This window comes from Xyrauchen texanus, chromosome 41 (assembly GCF_025860055.1).
Source record: "Xyrauchen texanus isolate HMW12.3.18 chromosome 41, RBS_HiC_50CHRs, whole genome shotgun sequence".
In the NCBI taxonomy this organism is placed as follows: domain Eukaryota; kingdom Metazoa; phylum Chordata; class Actinopteri; order Cypriniformes; family Catostomidae; genus Xyrauchen; species Xyrauchen texanus.
In genome coordinates this window covers 22,871,965-22,897,736 of record NC_068316.1, presented here as the reverse complement: position 1 = coordinate 22,897,736, position 25,772 = coordinate 22,871,965, and the positions used below count along the sequence as shown (strand labels likewise).

The following is a 25,772-nucleotide window of genomic DNA, read 5'->3' as shown; positions in this document are numbered from 1 at the left end:
TTAGCCACACACTACTTTCCCAAAACATTGCACTGATACCGTTAAAAACCGACACAAAGCATATTTCCACGGTTTACAAACACAACAGTAGTGAAATAGCCCCCTAAACTAACAAATTATTAATCAGAATATGGCATTAAGCCTCAATAATTTGCTGCAACAACAAGACTATGAGAACACGCAAAATGATCGACAGCCAGAAAGTGTCAGAGACCGTGGTCCTGAGACATATTTTTGCTGTTTGCAAAGTCTAGAGCTGTCACAGAGACTGGTGAGATATCTCATGACACTTATTTCACTGATATCTTTCAGGGAGTAGGAAAAGTTTTTGGAGATCTTTCCATGCAAAAATTGCTTACAGGACCTTTAAGTGTTCCCTGAATATGCTTCTGTGACATTCACATATTTATACATCACATTGGTGGCTGGTACATTTCAAAAGTAGAAAAGCTCAGACTGTATTATTTTGGATGTCTGCAATATTGTTTGCAAACCAAATATTTGATTTTGAAAGCTTAGATTGCATATAACGCAGCTGCCAAATACTTTGTGCCCGACAGCAGCGCTTTTACACTTCATAAGTTGTCAATCATGTACATCATTGTTTCATATTTTGGCTGTCAGTTGCGAAGTCCGCTGTGCCATTTGAGAGCTTGACCAATTATCATATAGAGAAGCAGAGCTTCCAGGATGAACAAAAAGCATTGATTGAAAGCCCAATTATAATTTAATAAGCAATCAAATGTGTATCCAATGCAAAGAGTGCTCATGAAGATCCCATAAACTCCAGAAGAAACACGGCTTCAGGGTGGGACACAAAATGGTGTGTTTAGAGCAGAGGTTGTGCTAGAAAAAATATTTTTAAGTCATAAATGTTCTCATTTCATAAGTAGACCTACTAGGGCTACTTTCAGAGGCATAGTATTATAATGGCACATACAGCACATGACAGTAAATATTGTGTGATACATTTTTTGGCTCCCCAAGCACAAGTGTGATGAGACCAAGGAGTTATATTGAACTTGGTTAAAATATTTTGTTATTATATATATTATATTATATCTTTTTTTAACCTGTCAAATTGACAGACAGCATTTGGAATCATCCGTCATGCTTCAAAAAATTTGGTAAATGAATGAGAATGTTCGGTTAATGCAACACCTGGTCTAGAGTCTCTCATCCAATGAACATCGAACCTTTGCCCCATTGTTTTAAATGATACAGGTATATCAAGAAGATGAAACAAACAACTCACCTGCAAATGACACTTCCTCTGGACTTGCTGTAGCATGGTTTGATCTGCAGGGCACAGGCTACAGCTTTCCACATCTCTGGCTGACATTTCCGTATGTCCAGCACTGGGATGTTCATGAAAGGCATCTTGATAGTTCCATTGGACCAGAGTTTGAAATCGTTCATGGCACCCTGATCTGACTGAACATTGCAGCTTCGAAACAGCTCAGTTGGCCTGAGAACACAAAAAGCCACCGTGGTGTGAGTGCTGATAGTAACTTAATAGCATTATTTTAAAAAAGGCATATATTTTCCACAGAACAGGGCTCAACAATAAGGATGGCCTGCTGGCCAGAGGGCAGTGAGAGTTTCGTGCCAAATGAAATAGATATAATTTGACCGTTTAGGCCAGTACTGCACTGTTACTAAATCTTACAATTGTTGATCTAATACATTTGTTTTTAATCCTTGCAAACCTATACATTTGGTTTTCTGTGATTTATTGAATATTATTTTCACAAATTCTACTGATGTGATTGAATTTGTCAACAAGGTAATGTAATCTAGCGGAATAACATAGATTTTGTTAGGAATGGCTTGTGAAAGTCTTTGAAAGCATAAGTAAGTATTGGTTGAAATGATCAAACCAGTTGTGGTTTGTTTTAAATAAATGTTTTAAATAAAATTAAAAGAATAGCATTCATGTACAGTATTTATTTTTTCATGGAGGAGCCAGCAAAATTTTGGCAGGACAAGTAAATATCTGAACTATTGGACCAACTAGGTCAGCAGAAAAAATCTTAATGCAAAGCCCTAAAGAAACAGCGAAGGAAATAAAAGTTGAGTTCTGTTTCCAATTTAAAGCAGATCTGTGTTGTTTTGTGGCATTGCATCCCAGAAGGCCACTGTTTACTACCATTTGTCACTAAAGAAACATGCATCCAAACAGTGTACTGATGAATGTTTGGAAAGAGCGACTTCCTTCGCAAACCTGCAGCAGAGGGAACCTTTTTTCCTCTTTTTTAATTTTTTTCCCCTTTTCTCCCCAATTTTGGAATGCCCAATTCCCACTACTTACTAGGTCCTCGTGGTGGCGTTGTTACAACTAAGTCTCAGTTGCCTCCACTTTTGAGAACGTCAATCTGTGCATCTTATCACATGGCTTGCTGTTCATGACACCCCAGAGACTCACAGCATGTGGAGGCTCATGCTACTGTCCGTGATCCACGCACATCTTACCACGCACCCCATTGAGAGTGACCCTAATCGCGACCACGAGGAGGTTACCCCATGTGACTATACCCTCCCTAGCAACTGGGCCAATTTGGTTACTTAGGAGACCTGGCTGGAGTCACTCAGCACACACTGGATTCAAACTGGTGGTAGTCACCTTTTTTTACACTCTTTTTATATAGCTCCAGTGTAGGATGAGTGGAGAAGTTGGTGGATAAGGCTTGTAGCAGGTTGCTGGATGTGGTTGAAAGCTGATTACTGGTCATTCAATGGTTTGTTTACAACATTCTCTGCTGGATGTGGTAAGGGTGATATGTGACGAAGAGTAGAGGAAAACCATGAACACTAACCGGAATACAACACACTCATTGCTAAGGAACCCTTAAGGTGCATTTAAAGCATCTTTTAAAGTCAACATAAAATGGCAACTGAAACTTATTTTACTCCCATATGACATATTCATGAGTGAAACACAATATTCAGTAAGACAATTAACTATAGAGCAGGAATCAGTAATTAGTTGTATTGTGTTCCATAAAAGAGCCTGAACTAAATCAACTGAGTTTGTTTTTGATTATGGAGGAGATGATAATTTTTTCAGAGTAATCAAGCCATAATTATTTGAGCCTCTGACGTTTCTTTATTAAATCTATCGTTATTTGCTATTATTGCCATAACCTTCATCACAAAATGAAGCCAGATCTTGCAAGCTTACATTTGCTTGTGGAGGACTAGTACCTTCCTGAAACAATTTCAAGAGGATCTTGATGTATCCCAAAGGTAATGCTTCTTTTCCTAGTCAATTGTTATTTTATATCCATGTCAAAACCTTTATTAAATGAATCGTTGTTAACCAGCATTAAATTACTGGCAAGATGTTTAAAAGGCTGCATTACATACTAAAGTACCTTAAAACAATTCCTAAATAGCTATTTAACTATTGGTTAAAAAAAGAATTCTGCCTAGGTGATGTCAGATGAAAAGGAAATATATTACAGATTATTACATCTTGATAAAACATTTTTTTTTATATATATATATATATCTTACTCTGGAATATCTTACACTGATTAATTGTGCAAAGTAAGACCAGCAATGTGTATTAAGAAAGTATATTTTGATTTGTTTTTTAAATATATAAAACAGGCAGCTTTGTCACAGTATAAGATCCATATAATTACATTATAATTACCTACAACGAATGTACTGAATATTGGAGTAAAACTTGGCACATTAACCATTTTCCTGTATATAAGGAAAGTGCGAGCACAACCAATAACCTCTTTTGGACATGATGAAGATAAGGTACAAGACTTTTGCCCCAGTGGTTGGGATTTGCATGTCTCTTCTTTGTACCAACAAACAGGTTGGGTTTATTTGTGCTGTGGTATAGAGCATAGGTTGTCTCACAGACCTGCTGTGATTTGCATCAGGGCATGTACACAGCACTCCAGGCATGCTCCACACACTGGGTCATATCCGTCCCTTCTGCTTTCTTCCATATTTGCGTTCAATCCACTTTGAAATCTGCAGGAGTGCCGGCGGCCCAATCATCCCCAGAAATCCTTCAAAGAAATCAAAGCCAGCGGTTGTTTGCCTGAACTCCAGATCCTGTCATGGAAGCAGGGGTGCCATCATCACAGAGAGTGCGATTCATCTGTCTTCTCCAAAGAAAATAATACCCGAAATATTTAAAATTGTACTGGATTCCTTCCTCACCCTGGGGTTCACAGTCATTTTAAAGAGATTTATATTACACTCTCAAGCAATTTTTATGGGAACTGAAATTACATATTGAGAGTTTGAATTACTTCATGGGTAGTTTTGGGAAGTTAACCTGTTGTGTAACATGCTATACTCCATCTGAAATATTTTAAACAGCATTTTGTTAATTCTTTCATCTTGTTAGTTATTACCCATGCAGCTTTTATGACCTCATACTGTATTATTTGAGAGGTTACATAGAAAACTTCTATCACACCATAGTAACATTACTAGTTAATGGTGAAGGCAAAAAGTTACTTAACCTCGTGACACCCCTCGACAACATGCGTGGACTTTGTATTTTGGCTTCCCTATATGCAATGTTTAATTTAATTTGAACTGATTATCTCAGTACAGGAGACTCTGTCCTGTCAGTAAAGGGTTACAATTTCGACGTACGGAGTCATGTGACCAAAAATCATGACATTGATTATAGCAGACTTTATCTTTGGTAGAAATGTCAACACATCTACATCTGGTAAGAAACCTAATAAAGTTTTTACACTGAAACCTGTTTGAGTCAAAAGAGTAGAGTATCTAGTTTCATCCAATATGCCATTTTTTTACATTTGAGCGATTTATCGCGAAACACCAAGCTGCTAAACACAATGATCACGTATGTGGACTAAAGGCTCATTTTCATGTAAATAAATCTACATTCACTGTGCATTATTACATTGAGAATCAATGGATGCATCCAAAAGCTTAAAAATGTTGCTTTCAGAGGCTTTATATGGAGTAAGGACTCACTGGTCTCGAACTCTTCTGAGACCAGTGCAGACAGACAGCGCACTGGATGTTAAGTCATTCACTAAATAGGGAGCAAGGGAGAAAAGGAGCATCCTATAGCTCTCTATGTAGCTAAGTGCATTCAATTAAACTTCCTATCAAAAGTTCAGTTTCAAGGCTGCAGATGATGTTTGGATCACTCAACATGTTTGGCATACATGGCACAATGCTAATCCATACATAGATTCAAAATTTTTGATGTCTAATTTAATTTTAACATGGTTGACAGTGATTGGATGATGCTGGCCATTACTTTAAATCAGAATTATTTATGCTAATTTCTGATGTTATGTCTGTAAAGTCTCAAAAATATGAAATGTACAGTCAAATTTTTATGTTGATTAAAAACGTCTTTACTTACTGTATAATATAATTTTACATTTGATTGATATACATTTTGCTAGATGTTTACAATAATCAAAATAGGGAAAAAGGTTAGATTACTAACACTACTACTGATAATAATAACTACACATGCCGCCATGACGACTGTGTGTTGTGTCTAGTTTCCAGGGCGTTGTTATCAGGTGTGTTTTTAGAGTGTTGTTATAAGGTTCCTAGGGTGTCCCTCCCATTACTTCTGCAATTACATATCGTCCACCAGCCAAAAACCTTAAGTCATTAAGCTTAGAATAGTTATAGCAGACATATAACTAATGAATTATATTGTTTTAATAAAATAAAACAAGAAATAGTCACCAAACCTTGAGCTGTAAAGGTTTAAACTCAACTCAGGTTCTGTGTGAGTTTAAGTGTCTTTAAGCTCTGTTAATTGTTTTGAATTATTCCATTTTCCATAAATCTGTTCAAATCAACCACTACCAACCACCAGACATAATTGGACTCAAAATCATGAAAACGTCAAAGAGGTTTAGAACTTTAAAAGAGGTATATCCCTTTACAATGTACCTCAAAGGTGTGTTAAAAATGTGACATGCCATTTAATCATCATCACTTTGTCATTCGCACACATTGTATAAAAGTCCTGAATTGCCCTTCCCTTAAACTTTTGAGAGGGCCCATGGGACTGACAAGAGTGTAGCATTGGGCAAACCACGAAGCAGTGGTGGGAAAGCAGCAGTCCTATCATAGTGCCTTTTTGACCTGAAAACAATGCTGGGCTGCTTCTGCCATCATAAATCATGCTGTCTATGTCTGTTACCCACAGACAAAAAATGGTTTGGCCACAGAGAGAGGCTGAACAATATGACTGCTGACCAGGGGACTGTTTATGGATATTCATTTTTCCATGAAACATACACCACATGTTCAATTTCATAATAGCATCCAAACTTATGAACCCAGTGAACTACTGTCTATAGTAATAAAAAAAAAAGAGCCTGAGAATATTACTGGATCAGTTAGTACAGATGAATATACTGGGAATATGCCCTATGTTAACTTGATGTTGACACTTTCTGAAGAAAATGAGTAGTGCATAGCTCTGTAACTTTGCGCTCGGGTGTTGTGGATGCCGTTATGCTGCTTTGCAATCACAAAAATGTTCTGGGTGGTTTTAAGCATGTTGCAATGGTATAACTATGGTGTTCTGGGTGTTTACAAGGGTTTGTTGGGTGTTGCTTCCTGGTCCAAGTCAAAAGGGCCCATACCAAGGTCCCTGTGATATTTTGATTTCTACACTCTTTCTAATCTTTCTAATCTTAGACTTTGCAAGTCTATAGGTAAGTCTTTTTGCTAGGTTTATCATCCGTTAGGTGTCATTTGTAAGTCCGACCACTTCAAGAAGTAATAGCACACCTCTTTTCAACAAGCCACAAAATTTGAAGCTTCATTCATATCTGGGTTATGCACTACAAGTTCAAAATCCTTAACCCTAATTTAGGGATGTCACGAATACGAAATTTGGCAGATGATTAACTGTCAAACAAATACTTGCGATTATGGCGATAAATGGTCAGTTTTGGAGCTGTGACGATTAATTGTCATATAAATTGTCATATTTTATAAGATGTGATTTGTTTTCTGCATGTGTGCTTCATTCACCTTAAGACATATTTAACTTCAAATATATAAATCAAATAATAAAATAGATGAAAGCTAGGATTTGCTTATAAGGGTTAAATATTCCTAAACACTTAAAATATGTCTCTCTTTTTGGTCAACTTTAGTTTTGGTCAATTTTACATTAACACTTGTTGTTTGAACTCAAATATATTTTATCATTTTTAAATAAAAAATAAAATGGAATGTTAATATATATTTGTGGCATGGGGGGCGTGGTCATGTGTCAGTTTGCGGGAGAGCGATAAGGCTCGTTACCTGGGTCGTAATTATCTCTAACACCTGTCTCTCATTATAGTGATGGTGGAGGGAGACCTGAAAAGACTTGCCAGAGTGTCAGAGAGAGGAGAGAGTGTGACCTACAAACAGACAGCCACAAGTACTTTTCTTTGTTTATTATTTAGTCTGATCCAATGGTTACCAATGATTGTGTGTGAAGCTCACAATTAAAAGACTGACCTTGAACCTGCTTCGCTGTCTCCTGACTCCTCCAATTTATATTTTTGCGGGAGTTTGGCATGAATTTTATACAAAATATCCGCTCAATTGCATCCAGTAAACTAGAGATTATGAAAGCCTTCACTGCTGCTGATCTTGCCAAGGGCTTAGAGGACCTTGACATTGGCCAAGACCTTTCCTTTGTGCAACGAAGTCTAGGCCTCAGATGGGACCTTGTTGCAGACACACTCGCTTTCCAAGTGGCTAATGTTGAAAAACCATATACTTGACGTGGTGTGTTATCTACTATTAATAGCCTGTTCAACATGCATGGGTTTGCTGCTCCTGTGAGTGTTCAAAGTTGACAAATTCTAAGAGATCTGACCACTGACGTCTGCGATTGGGATGCACCACTCCCTGAACACAAGTTCGAGCAATGGCAGAAATGGTGTACTTCTCTACAAGATCTATATTTGAAAATTGAGGTATCAGAAGATGTTTATGCTCATCTAAGTATATAATAAGTTAATGTACAACACTTATTCTTTATTATCTTTTGTTTCTTTATTTATAATTTTCTGCCCTTATTTGGGCATTTAAATGTGATTGGAATTTGAATGCTCAATAATGGTGGTTGTCTCAAATAACTGTGGTTAGATCAAATAACTCAGGTGGTTATTTAATAATCACGAAAGGCCTACCCTCAGTATTAGGATTGGTACAATTGAATAAGAAAATAAAACCTCCAGTTAGAAAAACAGAGTTTCCAACCTGTTGTTAAAATTGGTGCAGTAGGTCAGATCCTTGCAGCCTAACTGGCACGGCTCCCTCACGTCAGCCAAGCAGGTTATAAGGTCCATCTCAACAGGGTTATATTCACAAAGCTGGTCAAACTCCTGCCACGTCTGAGTGCCCCAGTTGGTGCTGATCTCCAAGCACATATTCCTAATACATAGTGAAGATATGAACCTTCACACCCAAAACATTTTCTCCATTTCTTAAAAAATTAATAAATAAACATTATAGGAATGTTGATTTGTAATGGTCCAACAGTGAGACATATTGTTGATTATAAAATACAGTTTCATCTAGATTTAACCATTTGGGTGCTGACCTGCAGTGTGAAGTGTTGGCTTTGGAGCAACAGTGGAGTTTAGCGTGGTCCATCTTTGCAATTGGAGGGAATTCTGGATCTCTTTTGGTGGGAGGGTGTGCGCTTCCCAAGAAACACTGCCAAAGCGGGTCCTGTGGGAGAGGCTGACGGCCACATTCTTTGATCAGACCGTCCATGATCTCCTGCTCGGTGGTCATAGTGCGGAGGATGCGTTTACAGGCCGTCTGACAGTGGGCCTCCTCCGCTCTGTCACAACAGTACAAACCTGGGATAAGACACAGAGAAACACTAAAAATACTTGCGTAAGCCAGAACCAAAGTAAAACTTTGTCACTGCGCCACCCCAAGGACTTAGAGCACATTGGGCATTGGGCATTCCAAAATGGGGAGAAAAATCAATAAACAGTGGATCTGTGGAACTGTCAAAATATTGCTCTTTTTGTTTGAGCATCCCAACATGACAACAGTACAGTTAACAATGCCTGACACATATCTAATAGTGTACCTTAAACAATCACATGATCTGTTTTCCCCTTAGCTCCAGATAAACTGTTTTACATATAGCTGCACATCCATACATTAGGTTAAAAACTTGAATTATGGTCCCAATTTATGTTAGGTGTCTTTAACTATTATGCACAAAAAGTAAAGCCCCAGTAGTTTAATCCAGTGTTTCCCAACCTTTTTTCTGCCACAGCACTCTTTTTACGCCTAAAAAAATTCCACAGCACACCACTATCCCACATAGGCTTACCATAGTTATGTGATTAGATGCAGGACTCACTCCATCAACGCACAAAGTGTATGTGGTGACTATATCTGTGTATCACGCACATGAAGCCAGCACAAACATAGGCAAGCATGATTTAATCATAAAGTTCCTTAAAGGAGCAAGACGATTAAACCCACCTCATCTGGCTACAGTCCTGACTTGGGACTTATATATAGTCCTAAAGGCTCTTGCAGGGCCCCCCTTAGAAGACTTCTTGAGGTACGAGTGATGCACTCCTTGTTTCTCGTTCAGAAATTCTGAGGAAATGGTATTTGTGCACCTGCTTTTATAGCGGACAGCTTCGTGCCAAAACAGGCGGGGCTCAAACACCATAGCCAATATTAGAATATTGCCGTTATCGTAGAGAGGTTTCAACTAGTTTGTGTAAGAAGGCACTCCCCATATGCGTTAGTCAATGTCTCATTATCTTCGTCTCAGGGAACCGAGGTTACGTACGTAACGAAGATATTCCTAGGAGCCGTTTTGGGGAGATATTTAGCTCCTAATCTGGATTAGGTATTTTGGGGGCATATATGGATTGTCGGAGATGCTGCAGCCTGTGATTGGTCAAAAACCTATTACACACAAAGCATTGAGAAAGGAGAGGAGTCCACAGCCACCATTGGAAACAACTAGCTGCTAGCATGCTACTCGCAGGGTTGTATAATTCACCAACAATGTGTACAAGGAGGATCACCCGTTTCACATGTGTGTGTGTGTTTGTGTGTGTGTCTTCATCGGGAGACACACTTTGAGTTTTTATCGCATTTGTACTGTGTGACTACAGAAAATAAAGTGATTTCTGGATTACTGTATCACATTTTTCCTGGGGTGACATATATAAATAATCAGATGTTTATTGAGAGCAGGTAATTTAACTCTATTATACACTAAACCGTCAAGAAATCTAATTTACATAAGGAAGTATTGTGTGCCTGTCACTGTGTGGTAAACTGGCATCAAAACTCAAATTTTTTAAGTCAATGAGAGAGTAGTTCAGTACAGTCATTTATGTTGAGTCATAAAAGCCTATATTATAAAAGATTGTGTTGATAAATAGATTTATAGTGCTTTCATCATGTTGTCAGCTGAGTTCAGCGTGTGCTGCGAGATAGTCTGACCACTCGTCTCATCTCTCACAAAGGCTGCAGCAGCACGGAGCTCCGCACAACCAGTTAAAAGACATAGACTGCGTATGAAAACGGGAAAATGCTGCCTTCGGGGACTGTATAAGGAGGTAGGATGAAATAAGGTGCTTTTTAAACTGATCAGAGACCAGTTACCTTTAGAGTTTCATTCATCCAAAAATGCTGTCGTTTAAATAAATAACTGATTTTCGGATGCAGCCAAAGCTTGTGTAAAACAGCCCTAACAAATGTGTATCCCAGCATCCTCTGTTGGTGTTGTTGATTTCGATCTAGTTGATTTCGGTGCCACTCTCTTATGACTAATATTTACAAAGAATCTGAATTTTTTTTCAAGAACAAACTAAAGCACCAGAAGTGAATGAAGCCTGCATACATACAGTACTATACTTAGGCCCCGATGTACTAACATCTCAAATAACTGGTGCTAATTTGCTTGTGAATCTATCAAATTGTGTGTGCATGTCTTGGCATTTTTGTGTGTGATTTACTAAGAAAAATCATGCAAATAACTACACATGCAAATATGTTGAACACACCCTCCAAAAGGAGGCTTTTGCAGTTACAGTACAGCTCTCACAAAATACCATTATATTTTTATTCAATATGGCATTTATATGTTTATTTATAGGATTGTATGATATCATGGTAAAATCCCTGCTATTTAACAAGTGTTGATGAGAATGCACATGACACTCTTCACTTGAAATGTTCATAATTCACAACGAAAATACAATATTATGTACACATTAAGCCATCACACCACTAATGTATACTTAAATGAAATCTGAATTTCAAACCACTATTATCTTGAACATGCAGAACTTGCACTCTCTGTTAATTTCACGGGATCAAGATGAAACCTTTTTGGTATACAGGTGTGTATCAGCCAGCCTACTGGAAAGAACAGCCACTTAAAATATTTTGCAATATTTCTGCAGTTAAAAACATTGTATAAAACATTATATTATGACATTATTTGGGCAAAAATTGCTAGTAGGCTTATGATGTTATCAGTTATGATATAGATTTTTTCAATAATCATAGTTTTTTCATGGGTATTAATTCCTTTTTACATTAACCGGGTTTGTCCGGTTCACTGTTTGTCCGGTTCCCACCTCCTCCTTTCCCATTTTTTACTTTGTTACAATCACCAAATGAAAACCTTTGCAGAACAAAAACGTCAGTGCATTTTCATCATTATTTTAGGTGAACTAAAATAAGCCAGATTAGATCTTACAGTAAATGAGATATAACAGTTGTTGCACTTACTGTCAATAGGGCTTCTGATTGGGTAGGATTTGGTATAGTTGGCCACACAGCTGATGAGTGGTGGACTGACGCTCTGGCAGTAATCTTTGACAGTGTTAATTTGGGAGACACTGGGTGATGAGTCTGTGCGGAAGATGGCTTGGCAATATTCACGGCAGGTCGTGTGTCTCCCTGCATAACTGCAGCATATTGAGCCCACTAGGGTACAAACACACACGCAAATACACAGGTAATCTATGTGCCATTGTTCAAGTCAGCGTTAACAAACACTAATACATTTGGGTTTTGTGCCATGCTTGAAATAAAAGTGCACACAGAAATCTACATGGCAAAATGAACAGATTTAAATAATCAAATCTATGTATGGGTTAACAGTCACTGGTCACTCAGTTTGTGAGATAGCTTTAATTATTCAAATAATGAATTGAAGAACAATTAAAAACTCTGATGTCAGATATCAAGTCATGAAGCCTTTGACATGTCTGGGAAGTTTTCTGCAGGGCAGAAGTCCTACAAATTAATACAAATATGCACTTTAGTCTGTTGGGAGCTCAATGACAGCCCAAAGTTCAGTAGGGTAAAGGTCATGACCTTGCCTCCAAGCCACATAAACATCTCGTGAGGCAAAGTGGCATCTCATTTCCTTTTAATGTAACCCAAAGTGTGGAAAAATGACACCAACGAACAGGAAATTCAATCTCCGAGGACTAAATCAACTACAATGAGGTGCAGGCTGATTTCTTACTGATGAGCTTTCGATGAAATCAAAGAACTTTTAATGCAATTTTGCTTACTTTCATTTTTGGTGATACAGCTGTAGAGTGGTTTCTGCAAAGAAAAAGAAAGAAAGAAAAAGCTCTTGCAATGTAGTAGTGTCCAATATGAAAAATTCATCCCTCCATCTTTTAAACTTCTGATTACTTTTTCTATTCTCATCGGAAATTATTATATACACAGTATTGATAACACACTACAGTAGTCGCCCATAACAATGACACATATAGGGTACACCATGTACAGATACACCCCTGAAAGTTAATTCTATTTATTAATTACAGTGTATTTTTCAAATTGACCCCAAACAGAGTCAATGTTAATATACTGGATACCAGTCTAATTTCTGAAAAGTGCATGTTTACTTCGTGACAAAACAAAGGATTAATTAATACATCAGCATACTAGGTTTTGATTAGCTCAGAACGTATTAAAATAATTTTGAAGGGAAAGTAAGAGGTTACATAAAAACAATAAGGTAAATTTCAACAGAATATGACGATTAATGCAGATTTTATTCAAACCACTTAGTCTTTTTTTTAGATTATTTATTTTACTTAATTTTTAAAAAATGTATTTAATGTTTTTTTAGGCTGAATGCCTAAATACTGATAATTACACTTGTTATTACAGTCCTGTACTCTCATGACAGCAGCTCTGACCAATACAAGCAACAACTTTCTTTGAAAAAAAGAAGAAAAAGAAAAAAGAAGGAGCTTGAATCTCTTTCAGTGCAGCATAAAAATTGGGCAGCATCAAGCATGCTTAATTCTTGACGATTCACAGAAAAATAAGGGCACAAGATGAACGCAGCCAGGACCTAAAATTTGGTGAGAGTGCAGTCCAAACCAAAAATTGTGCCTAATGTTTGTTTGTTTGTATGGACAGGATGTCTTTTGGGGAATCTTGTTTATTTTTTTTATAATACTTATTCACCAAATTCCAACTTTACTGAAATATACTGTAATATGGTGACATAATGTCAGGTTAGAATGAGGAAATTATATTTTTGCACAATTCAACACTAACAAAATACCCTCATGAAGACTTTTTGGGGTTTGTTGAAAATGGGAATTAATCACAAGATACAGCAATAAATACAAATAAACTCTGAGTCAAATTTCAGACTGCAAAGCTGTTGGCAAATAAACTTTCAAGTCGAGACAAACAAACTTAGAGTCAGTTTTGGCCATGAGAGACTCTTTGATGGATGTTGTAAGATGGATTTCAGAGATGACTAGGGAAAGATAAAGACCTCCCACTCACTGGCTCCTTTGATCTGAACAATCCTAAGTAAAACTGATTGCGCTAATGAGAGGCAAAGTGTGTACTGTGAGTATACTTGTAGGTGTTTGTAATTTTAACTACATTTTAGCATTTTATGAAGAAAATGTGTTGCGCTTATATGTGTAAAGCTTCATTGCTTAGGTGTTTTGAGAGGTTGTTAACATGTTGCTACATTCTGCAGTTGATGGGGTGTACTGGTTGGTTGCTAGGGTGCTGCTAAGTGGTTGCTAATGTATTCTGGGTGGTTGCATGGTGGGTGGCACAAGTCAAAAGAGCCCACCCCTAGGTCTCTTTGATATACTGGTCCCTAGATATGTGGCCCTCCATCAGTGTGAGACTAAGGGATTTTTTCACCTGTTCTGCCAAGTTTGATTGTTTAGAAAATAAATATCAACAATTTGAGGAAACATTAATTTCTGTAGCTGAATTGTAATAATAAAGGTTAGGGATTTGTTCGAATAATGTTATTATAATGTCTTATGATTCTGTGTTGTATATTTAGTCCTAACTTAAAGGGAGTTCACATAAAAATGACCTAAAAATTCACCTTTATGCACCCCCAAGTTGTTCCAAACTAGAATGACTTTCTTTCATCCGTGAAACACAAAAAGAGATAAAGTATAAGGCAGTTAGCCTCAGTCAACATTCACTTTATTTGTATTAAAAAAGAATGCAATGAAAGTGAGTGGGGATAGACACTAACACGCTGCTTAAAATCATTTTTGTATTTTGAACAACATAAGGGTGAGTAAATTATGACATAATTTTAATATTTATCCATTTAAGTGCTGTTACCCGTTTATATGAAGTTACTGTATAAAGATTTTTTTGGCCAAAATGTGTAATTTTCTCTCATAGCAAGAACACATCTCCTACCTCTGAGTCTTTCTTGCATACTTTTGTGATCTCATTTTTAGATGATGCCTAAACAAAAGACAAAAAAGTTAAGGCATTATTTTTTTTTCTCACCTTTTTCTCCCAATTTGGAATGCACACTTCCCAATGGGCTTTTTAAGTCCTCGTGGTCGAGTAGTGATTCGCCTCAATCCGAGTGGTGGAGGATGTATCCCAGCTGCCTCCGCGTCTGAGATGTCAACCCATGCATCTTATCACGTGGATTGTTGAGCACGTTGCCACTGAGACGTAGCACATGTGGAGGCTTCACGCCATCCACTGCGGCATCCGAGATCAACTCACCACGCTCCCCACCGAGAACGAACCACATTATAGTGACCACGAGGAGGCTACCCCATGTGACTCTACCCTCCCTAGCAATCGGGCCAATTTGGTTGCTTAGGAGACCTGGCTGGAGTCACTCAGCACGCCCTGGGATTCGAAATAGCAAACTCCATGTGTGGTATGCAGCATCTTTACCACTGAGCTACCCAGGCCCCCAAACATTAATTCTTAAAGAATCATGAGTGAGTGATTTTTATAATGAGTGGGTTCAACAATGACTTCTTTGCATTCTCCAAGTTGTATCCCAAACAATATGTTTACAGCCAAGAGCAATCGAGATTACATTGGAGATTCAAAGAAAGATCATATCATCCCACGTGGCTGCTTTATAGATTTAAAAACCCTTACCTGTTTGCAGTCCCTGCGACATTCAGGCAATATGGCCAGCTCACAACATCCCAGGCCAACCCAACCATCAGACTTTTTTGATGCCCCTGAGAAGGAAAGATATTCAGTGCAGAACACCATTTACAGACAGATACCATCATGCCATCTCTTATTAAACGTCAGTTATATTTAGAGTGAATTTAATTTACATTAATATACAACACATGAACTCTATGCATACATGTTACTTTGATGACTCATCAATGACTAATTGTCAAAATAACAATCACCAAGGCATTAATCTTGACAAAAATATTTCGTTCAGACATGTTTTTAATGTTCTGTATTTGGCTTTGGTTCTTAACATAGTGAACCTCAAAGCTCTGGACTGGGACTTTAATGGGCATTGTTAGATGTAGTTTGATATATGTGATGTATGATATTTTTGCATCTGGGAAGCATTAGGCCTTCAGAGAGTCTAAATACTCTCTTGTTCTTTTTAAGACTGGTACAGGTTGAAAAGACAGGTGGGTTTCTGCTGACACCCCTAAACAACTCCATCTGGGGTCATGAGTGCACATCATACCGGGTAATGTATCGTTGATGCAGATCCAAAGTTCACTCTGCAAAAAAAAGAGGGAAGAGCTGTTTAGCATTACATCAACTTTGAAAACTTTATTAAAGAAAAAAGAACATTATTTCATCATCTCCTCATCCTCATGTTGTTAAATTTTTGGTCTTAAAGACACACCCAATGATCATGATTTTGATGACACTTTCTAGTTCTTGACGTATACACAGAGCACTAGATGGCACTAGGAAGAGTAATCAAGCTTGAAATCATGATTGTGTCTAGAGACTGCAACGGCAAGATGTATAGTGAAAAGGACTTACATTTTGGTCTATTGTCACCCAAATCTGATTGGATTACTTCATAAGACATGGATTAAACCACAGGAGTCATATTAATTACTTTTATGATGCATTTTTTTATTTTATTATATTTTACTGATTTATACAATAAAAAAAGCAAAACATATACTGTATACACAGAATCAACATTTAACCCCAATCACTACCCTTCCCAATCCCCGACCCCACCCTGACCCCCAACAAACATTCCTGTGGTTACACATGAGTATATATATATATATATATATATATATAAAAAAAAGTTATAATAATCACACACATTTATAACTATACCTCTCTCTCCACTGCCCCTCCCCAAGAGCCCTCCAAGAATGCTAAATAGTTGCCCCATTTCCCAATTAATGCATCCAAGTTCCCCAGCCATCTAGATGATGCTTCCTCGAAAGCCCCACCCTCCCCATCTTTGCTCCAGCTGACATCCATCCCCTTAAAAAGACTTGTATGGCAATCATAACACTGGTTAGAATGCAATTTATTATGTGTTTATTCCCAATATTGATGACCGACCCATTGCCTAAAATAAAGAGTCTGGGGCAAAATGAAATTTGAGTGCCCAATACGTCACACACAAAACCCTGAACCTTCAACCAAATTTCTTGGATCTTAACACTCCACCAATAAACATGGCTTGACATCGCCAGCAGGTGGGTGTGTCTTTAAGACAAAGCCTATACACTCTAGAGGGGGTCCAATAGAATTGATGTAAAATATTGAATTGCATAAGACGCACCCTTGCATCTCTAGATGCAGACTTGATATTTTTTAGTATCCTAGCCCACACTCCCTCCTCCAATAAGTTGAAATCTTTCTCCCATAATCTCTTGAGAGAAGCTCCAACCAGTACACTTGTAGGTGTTTAAACTAAAATCTTTGTTGGGAATAAAATACCCAAATACTTAATGCACTGTTTGGGCCACTGGAAGGCGCCATTACCAGGCAGTACATTTTCAGAGCTAAAGCTTCGGATTTAGACTAATTAACTCTGTATCTCGAGAATTTAGAAAAGGAATTAATAATTCTGAGGTAGCAAGGCATAGATCTAGTAGGGTCAGAGAAAAAGAATAAAATATCTTCTGCATGAAGCAAAAGCTTACACCTCCTACCACCACCCCTGGAAAATCTTCCTCCTTTCATATCATGGATGCTAATGGTTCCAGAGCCAGACAGAACAATAATGGGTAAAGAGGGCAAACCTGCCAGGTGCCCCTATCCAGAGTAAAATAATCAGATATTAATCCATTAGTTTGTACCGCCACTACCGGGTGTCTATAAAGTAACTTAATCCAACCAATAAAAGTATTCCCAAACATTTCCAAAATATTAAAAAGATAATCCCATTCTACCATATCAAATGCCTTTTCAGCATCAAGTGAGATAGCAGCGGCCGTAGTCTGATCATTCGCCACTGATAACATGATATTGGTGAAATGCCTAATGTTTTCAGAAGAGCTATGGCCCCGAATAAACCCCAGCTGATCTATATGTATAAGAGATGTCATAACTTTATTTAATCGGTTAGCCAAAATTTTGACAATACCTTAACGTCTAGCTGGATCAGGGAGATTGGACGGTAAATCTTACACTTGCTTAGATCTTTGTCCTTTTCAAGAATCAGACTGATCCAGGCTTGCGTCATGGTTGGCGGAGGCTTTCCATTCTTTAATGATTCTGTATAAACTTCTAGCAACAAGAAGAAAGGCCTCAATTATCTTGCCAAGCTCCTCCAAATTTATCTCAGAATCAAGAGAATGTTTTTGCTCAGTTGTCAGTTTAGGAAGTTCTAATTGTTCCAAAAAGTTTCTAATATCCTCATCAGAAGACGAAGATGTGGAACTATAAAGATCAAGATAGTATTATTAATATTAACAGCTGAGGTAAATATTTCACCACCAGCAGATTTCACTTAGGGAATGGTAGAAAACGACTTAATATGTTATATATATATATTAACCATAAGTTTTCTTGCATTTGCTGCCAACTCAAAGTATGACTGTATTGCCCTGAACAGCCAAAACTCCACCTTCCATGACAAAATAATATTATATCTGTATTTCAATCCGGTCAATTCTCTGAGGCCATCAGACGACAATCGGCACTACAGCTCTGCCTCAGCACTTTTAATATTCCCTTCCAACTCCATAAGTTCTCGTGCTTTGGATTTTTTGGTGAATGATACATATTGTATGATCCGGACCCTAAGAACCGCTTTAAGTGCCTCCCAAGCCACACCCATAGAGGATCCTGAAGACCAGCTGGTCTCCATATAAACATTGATTTCAGCCTTTAACATTTGTTTGAATTCAGGAATTTGCAAAAGGAATACATTAAGGGGCAACTATATGATTTTCTTTTCTCCATATGTGGCAACACCTCTAAACACACCATGATGTGATCTGAGACTAAAATGTTCCAATTGAGCAATCAACAACAGATGAAATGAGAGACTTAGATATATATAAAAAAATCTATTCTTGAGTAAATCTTATGGACTGATGAAAAAAATGTATAGTCCCTACCAGATGTGTTCAAAAGTCTCCAAATATCTTTAAGACCAAGATTTATACACATCCTGTGAAGCGCCAATGTTGCTGTAGGGGGCATACACACTTTTGCTTCACTATGATCAAGGACGGAGTCCATTGAAGATTAAAGTCTCCAGCGGCTTGCATTGCACAGACCTGCAGAGCTGAAATATTCTTCTAAAAATCTTTGTTTGTGTTCTGCAGAAAAAAGAAAGTCATAAAGATCTGGGATGGCATGAGCGTGAGTTAATGATTAGCGTATTTTCTTTTTCGGCTGAACTATTCCTTTAAGTTATGTAGCAAAAACTAGCCCCAAAAATTCAGTAAACAACAACTTTTGATCTGGTCTTCAAATAAAGCTATGGCTTTAGAAGGCTTGTAATATGGTTTATAAATCATATGGACTATATTTATGGTACTTATTTAGCTCGTTTTCGTGTCTTACAGCTCCAGTATCTATTCACTTTCACCATATGGAAAAGAGCAGGCTGAACATTTTGCTTAACATCTTTGTTCCATTGACAAAGAAAAATCATGCAGGTTTGGGTGGTTTAGGGTGAGCAGACGATAACAGGATTCACATTTTTTAAGGCCACATCCACATTTAAGTGTTTTTGGTTGAAAAGACATTGATTTAGTTATATTTATACCTCTCATTCGCACTGGAATGCTCTCTATACCACATACTTTGGAAAATGATGACATTAAAAACCTAAAACTGAGTTTTCAACCAAAAACATAGTGTGGATATGGCCTAGGCATGTATTTAGTAAAAACAACTAAAATATAATGCGACATAATATATGAGATTAAATGTTTTTTCAAGTGATGGCAAACTGAAAAATAAACACACTTTTATATAACCCATTTTGTCTTATTAGAAAGAGCATTTGAGAACATCTTGTGTACAAACAGCAAATTGTAAAAAAAAACAGATATTTGGAACTCTGAACACTTTAGTATTGGAGAAGCTCCTATAAACTTGTGTTATTGTGAATTCACTAGGGCCCAAGAGAGCGTCCTATTATGACTCAGCTTTAATTAAAAGTAGATGCATATGAGAGGCAAGAAAAGCATTATTAAGATTGTAAACTCTTGCGGTCAAATGATGTTGGATCAGTGTGAAGCATTGCAGGCTTGTGGTCGCTCCTCATCCTCTTGATGCAGGGAGTAACAGGCAGAACATTCCATCAAAGCCTGGGCTTTGACAAGATAATGAACTGAATAAACAGGACATTGTTTGAGATACACGTTCTACGTCATTGTAAGTACTTTGACATGTTCACTGGCTTATGAAAAAAGAAGCTACTGTCAAAAAGATTCATTTGTGAGCATCATTTGTGAACAATTTCTGTCAACAGAAAAAACAAATGCTGTATTCATGTGCTTTATGACGCATTACAGTAGAAAAACATTCTTTATTCTGAGTGTCAATTTCAAACACAGCTGCACGTATAACACCATTTTTTAACACCCTTTAGAAGTGAAGAGCTTTTGGGAGTATCTGATTTTCTATGCTTGTGCCGGTTCCAAAATCCATTTGCATCCATTTGGGCAAATTAGTGCAGGACACATGTCCAAATAAAATAGGCCTGAAGGCTTCCACTGTGGATAATTAGAGGCTGAATGTAATTGTATATTACTGGCACTGGCATTCTGGCTTTGTAACTAAGGGAAGGAGGGTGGAGGGCATGAGGTTGCTTTCCTGCCTAGATCTTAGGTTCCCTTTTCAGACAACCAGGTAAAACCACAGTTGCTAGGGAGGAACAGGAAGCAGCAGTGGTCACTGTTTAAGATTTCCTGTGTTGCCAAGGAGACAGTTTTAGCATAAACAGACATTTGGATATGGAGGATTGAGGAAATGATGTTTGCCTTACCAAAGATTCTGGGCAGTAACTTGGCAAACTGAGAAGAAGGTGCCTTAGACGTGATTCACTTCTAATGGTCACAAGCTGCAGAGAGAAAAATGTAAATAGCTTTTAAACGTTAAAATCATACAAAGTTTACAATGTTGTACAAAAATTCATAAATGTATGTGGCAGTGATTTCTACTAAGTGTTATCAAAACGTACCACCCTAACCTAAAACTTTAACCTAAGCCTAATCAATATTGTTTTAAAAGCAAATTCTACATTAAAAGTACACTTACTGAAGCAACAACATCATTTGTGTTACTTCTATGTCACTTTTACTTTCATTTGCATGTCCTTGGCTGGGCCCAAACCTCAGTCTCTGAGTCCAAAGTCCAATACTCTATCATGTGAGCTACAGAGCAAGCTAATCACATAGGAATAAGTGTGAAAATGTAGGTGGGTCTGTAATAAAAGTGTCAAATAATGTGTTAGAGTAAAAGTGTTTTGATATCATAACATAGTAGGGTGTGAGTAATAGAGTAAAACTTAACTTGTTTTTAAGTCATAAACAACCATAATACCCGTGATTTGTGTGAAAGTGAATAAAAAGCACATTTGTTGTAGCAACTCTAGTGATAATTTCACCAGGAAACTCCAGTGAAAGTTAGAACGTGGCACATGAAACTCAGTTTGAAAAAATGCAGTTATAGTAATGTTCATTCTATAAGACTAGGTTCAATCTATAAGACTAGGTCCAGCTTCAGCCACTTGGTAGCAGTTCGGAAATTCGGAAACCCTGCATTTCAATGTGCACATTATCTGCCCTAAAAAGTATGTAAGATAAGAAGCATTAGCATGTCTCAAATGGTAGAATGTTTAGAAAAAGGGTTCCAAAGTAGCACAGATTTTCTACTATTTCCGGTAGATTTGCAAAGTGCGAGTCAGTGAACACTTTTTCGGCTAATATTGCCACAACCCCTTGCTTGACGGAAGAGGAGTTTATTGGTTCACTTCAGAACTAAAAGTGTGAAACGTGAAAAACTGCAAACATGGTGGTGAAGACGGAGCTTCATTAGTTTTTAAATGTTTCACATAAGCCTCATGTAAATTTAATGGTTAAACGCAGTGAAAAGTAGCATTGTTCACACTGTAGGACGAAGACGCTGATTAGCTCGTAAAATTGCGAATGATCAGCTGCTCTATTTACACAATGATGCTTGGATTGGATTAAAAATGGAAAAACCTCAAACAGAAACATTAATCAAATTAACACAATTGTATGTTCTCGTTTTATTTTGGCCATTTATTGTATCACACTGAAATATAGCGGTGATCAGATTTCCTTTCAATGAACTGTTGAATGATGTAACCGTATGTGACACTTCAAAAGACAAAAACAACAAAGTGATGCAGCACAGTGCCATGCAATTGTTCTGTCTTTCTTCATAGGTTACAACATTCAAGAAATGATAGATACAACAAATTTTTTTACTTTAATCATAATATCGCATTGTTAATATATTTATTTAATGATTTGCATATTAGATTTAATCTTCAACACATTATAAACTTCACACATTCTGTCGCGATAATGATAGCGGAATATATCATTTTGGCTTGCTTTAAATACATGCTACTACATGTATCATATGTACTGTAAAACATCAGCAGATCTCTACTCGAAAGACCCACAATCTATCTCCTCTCTCTGCTTCTTCTCTCCAATACAGTGGAAATCATTGTGGGGTAGCATAAATAAAATAAAATAATGAATGAATGATAGTGAAAATGAAATGAGGAACGTGAATGTCATGACAACTGTAACAAGATGATTGACAGGTTGATGTGGTCGCAGGATGCCAATGACTATGCAAAATTACTGTTTAAAAAAGACCCAATCTGCCTTTGGTCGGCCAAGCAACTATCCTCGTTCTGATCCACTTTTGGTGTGTCGAGCTGGTTGGGATGCTCAAACAAAGAGCAATGTTTGGAAAGCACCACAGCCACAAAATGGGGGGTCAACCTATGAATGGCTTGCTTATAGTTGTCTCTGTCACATATTTAAATTATAACATGACATCACTTCTTGAAAATTGCTTCTACAGTAGTTTGTAGTTTCCAGCTGTAAACAAAGAATATGTAGGCACTCAGTTACCCTTGTTGTTTATTCTGTTTGTATTTCTTACACTTGTCTCCCAATGGTCTGGATTGGGGTCCAAGGTCTGGATCCTAGTGTAAAAACATCTACAAATGGACTGATGGGTCAGTTCAATCAGATCATGGTAGCAGAACCCATGGCAGCAGATACCATAAACAAAATCAACTTTTTAAATCTGTTTTTGGTAGTGTGTTTGGGAGTACGATCAAGAATGATCATCTATTCATTAATATCAGTGTTCTCTCTGAACATTTGCCAACTGACTGGTTTGGAGCACAGAAGCCAAAATCATTTCCAGTAAATTATGCATGTTCAACATTCTAAAGGACAACCACCATCCAATCATGGCTATCATGGTTCTTTTTAATTGGTTTGGCCAAATGTTGCTGCAAAGAATTCCTCTATGATGAAGGGTAATTAGTGACCATTACCCAGAAAATAGGAAAATGTGAATTTGATGTTTTGTATAATTCCTTTCTGCAAAACAAAAAAAGTATTTGAGATCAGCAAAAACAATCTGTACTCCTTACCAAATAAATGGTGAGAACTGGCTTTTACACAAAAGACTGACCTGAGGCGAAATCTGCTCGTGAACAATTATTTTTTAATTATTAAATTATTTTATGACTTTTTTTCCATACTTTTAAGAACCTGCGATTTTAAGGTTTCTATAAGTGATTTATTCTGGAATGCCACTCAAAACCTAAAAAATATTCCTGAAATAGGTGTACTTAGTAATCACACTTGTCTCTTTTATCTGTCTGCAGCTTAAATATGTTAACCAATCAAAATACTTGGCAGAAAATTTGCATGAAAAATGGACTGAACTAATTGCAATTTTGCATTTAGTGCAATTTTGCTAAAACTCAACATGTGAAAATGTTTTTGTTCTTTATATTACCTCAAATTAATTAATCTGTGCGTTAAGGATTAGCGTGTGATAAATGCATAGGATATTAAAAATAACTAGATTCAGACACAAGACCAGCTGCTTGGCTGTGATTTGCAGCCGTTCCATCAAAGGAAACCTGCCGACCCCACCCACAAGAAAAAGAATGAGCTCTTCAAATAAATGAACCATCCAGTCCATTTGGAAAAGTTTCTCTTTTTCACTCTCCTCTCCTCTCCTCTCTTTCCTTTTTTATTTTTTGTTTTGAGGGCTAAATCAATGGCTGTTGCCAGTAAGAACTTCTAAAGGAGCGCAGCCCCCCTTCTCAAAGGGTTGAAGGCCTCATCTCATCAAAGCATCAGCCGTCCATTAGGTTGAAATGGCCGTGGCGATTACCATCCCGCCTGGGCTCTGTGACAGAGCTTGGTTCCTTCCTTTCTCTCCAGAAACCGTAGTGTTGCTGCCTGTCTCTAACAAGATGTTATTATTCTCTTTAATCTCTCTTCTTTATAAACCATTTTTATAGATCGGTCTTACATGCTTTTAACTTTCCCTTCGCTATCTCTCTTTTTCCCTAATTCTCTCTCTGTATGTCTTTCTTTCTTTGAGACCAATTTCTGTATTTTGTTCTCCATTATTGGGTTTTTGATCATGTCTTTTGGTCAGTGGCAGGTGCAAAACCAGTCACAAGAGGGCTTACATTTGGACATCTCTTGTTCGGACTGTCACTTTACTTTGAATAGGACAGTCTTTCTCTGACGGGGAGAAGGGGAGGGGGTTGTTTTGGCACAGGGTTCAAGGGGTTAACGCACAACCACTGACTGACCCATCTTTACTTCATAAAAAGGGCCTTTCAGAAGACGTCTTCATGTCTTTGGTGTTCCAGAGCTCAGAAATGCTCATGAATCTGTTAAAGTCGGCTTGGTATAATTACATTCTATCCCTGCAGTAAATAATAATAGGATGTAGAGTGCGTAATGGACCGAGAGAAATAGAGAGCCCTCACCTGCTGCTCACAAAAATAGAAGAGATGGGGACTTTTAGCAATACTCTATATCCAAAAAAGCTCAGACTGAGGCCCTGATTTACTAAGATCCCAAATAATGGGTATTAATTTGCTTGTACAGTCTATCAAATTGCGTGTGCATGGCATTTTATGGGTGATTTACTTAGAAAAAATGGCAACGTTGCTATCGCGGCTTTCTCTCTTCCGAGGGAAAGCCACTTAAGCCACCCCCGCGCCATGCCTTCTTCCTGCGGGATTAAGGCTGGCGTGGCTGGTGATGAAGGGGAGAGCAACAGACTAAGTTTCGCCGGGTAAATCCCCACGAACCACCTGCCCCCAGCACGCTCGTTTGCTTCCGTCCGGGTCCGATGCAAGACCGGCTCGCCTCATGGCCAGTCCATTGTCTCATTTGGACCCCGTGAGCTGGATGATGATTGCGCTGCTGCATCGGAGAGCGTCACAGCAGCGTCTGGTTCTAATGATTTGTCTGGGCTGCCACCTTCGGGTCTGCTCGCCCAGTCTGAGGCTGACGCGCGGATGTCTGCTATGCTTTCCCAGGCCACTTTGAAAGGCTGGACTGGAAAGTTCCGTCCCCCTCCCGCTCACCCCTCATGGCTAGTCGATTGGTTCCTCAGGTCAGGGCCCCCCCCCCCACCCCGGTGCCTTTCTTCCCGGAAGTGCATGACGAGCTGACAAGGTCGTGGAGAGCACATTTTACTACCCTTCTGAGATGGAAGACCCAGGGAGTCAGACATTCGCTCAGGAGCAGGTACCATGAATACTTTGTCCCCCGGTGGAGGGCCAGCATGAAAATCCTTGTTTTCCCACAATGTCACCCACTTCCTGGGTCATCTAGCCAGTGCGTGCAGTTCTCACGGCACCCCGGCACCAAAAACCACAGTATCCCTTGGGCAGTCCCTCTGTCCCCGGTCCAGTGTTTGTAAAGCTCCTCCTTCATTGGGTAGGACCTGCCATCGTGCCACTCCCACGTGTGGCTTGACAA

At 38.1% G+C, this 25,772-nt stretch overlaps 1 protein-coding gene across 1 annotated transcript in view; it reads right to left on the bottom strand.

Moving 5' to 3' along the window:
• Nucleotides 1-25,772, bottom strand: part of LOC127634586 (reversion-inducing cysteine-rich protein with Kazal motifs-like) — an 89,883-nt gene that overhangs the window by 28,668 nt on the left and 35,443 nt on the right. The window contains exons 3-11 of the mRNA XM_052114202.1: nucleotides 20,741-20,815; nucleotides 15,995-16,031; nucleotides 15,430-15,515; nucleotides 14,719-14,766; nucleotides 12,576-12,609; nucleotides 11,782-11,979; nucleotides 8,594-8,858; nucleotides 8,251-8,424; nucleotides 1,256-1,468 (exon numbers count right to left, since the gene is read on the bottom strand). Coding sequence (XP_051970162.1) covers nucleotides 1,256-1,468; nucleotides 8,251-8,424; nucleotides 8,594-8,858; nucleotides 11,782-11,979; nucleotides 12,576-12,609; nucleotides 14,719-14,766; nucleotides 15,430-15,515; nucleotides 15,995-16,031; nucleotides 20,741-20,815 — 1,130 coding nt within the window. The remainder of the gene's footprint in view (nucleotides 1-1,255; nucleotides 1,469-8,250; nucleotides 8,425-8,593; nucleotides 8,859-11,781; nucleotides 11,980-12,575; nucleotides 12,610-14,718; nucleotides 14,767-15,429; nucleotides 15,516-15,994; nucleotides 16,032-20,740; nucleotides 20,816-25,772) is intronic.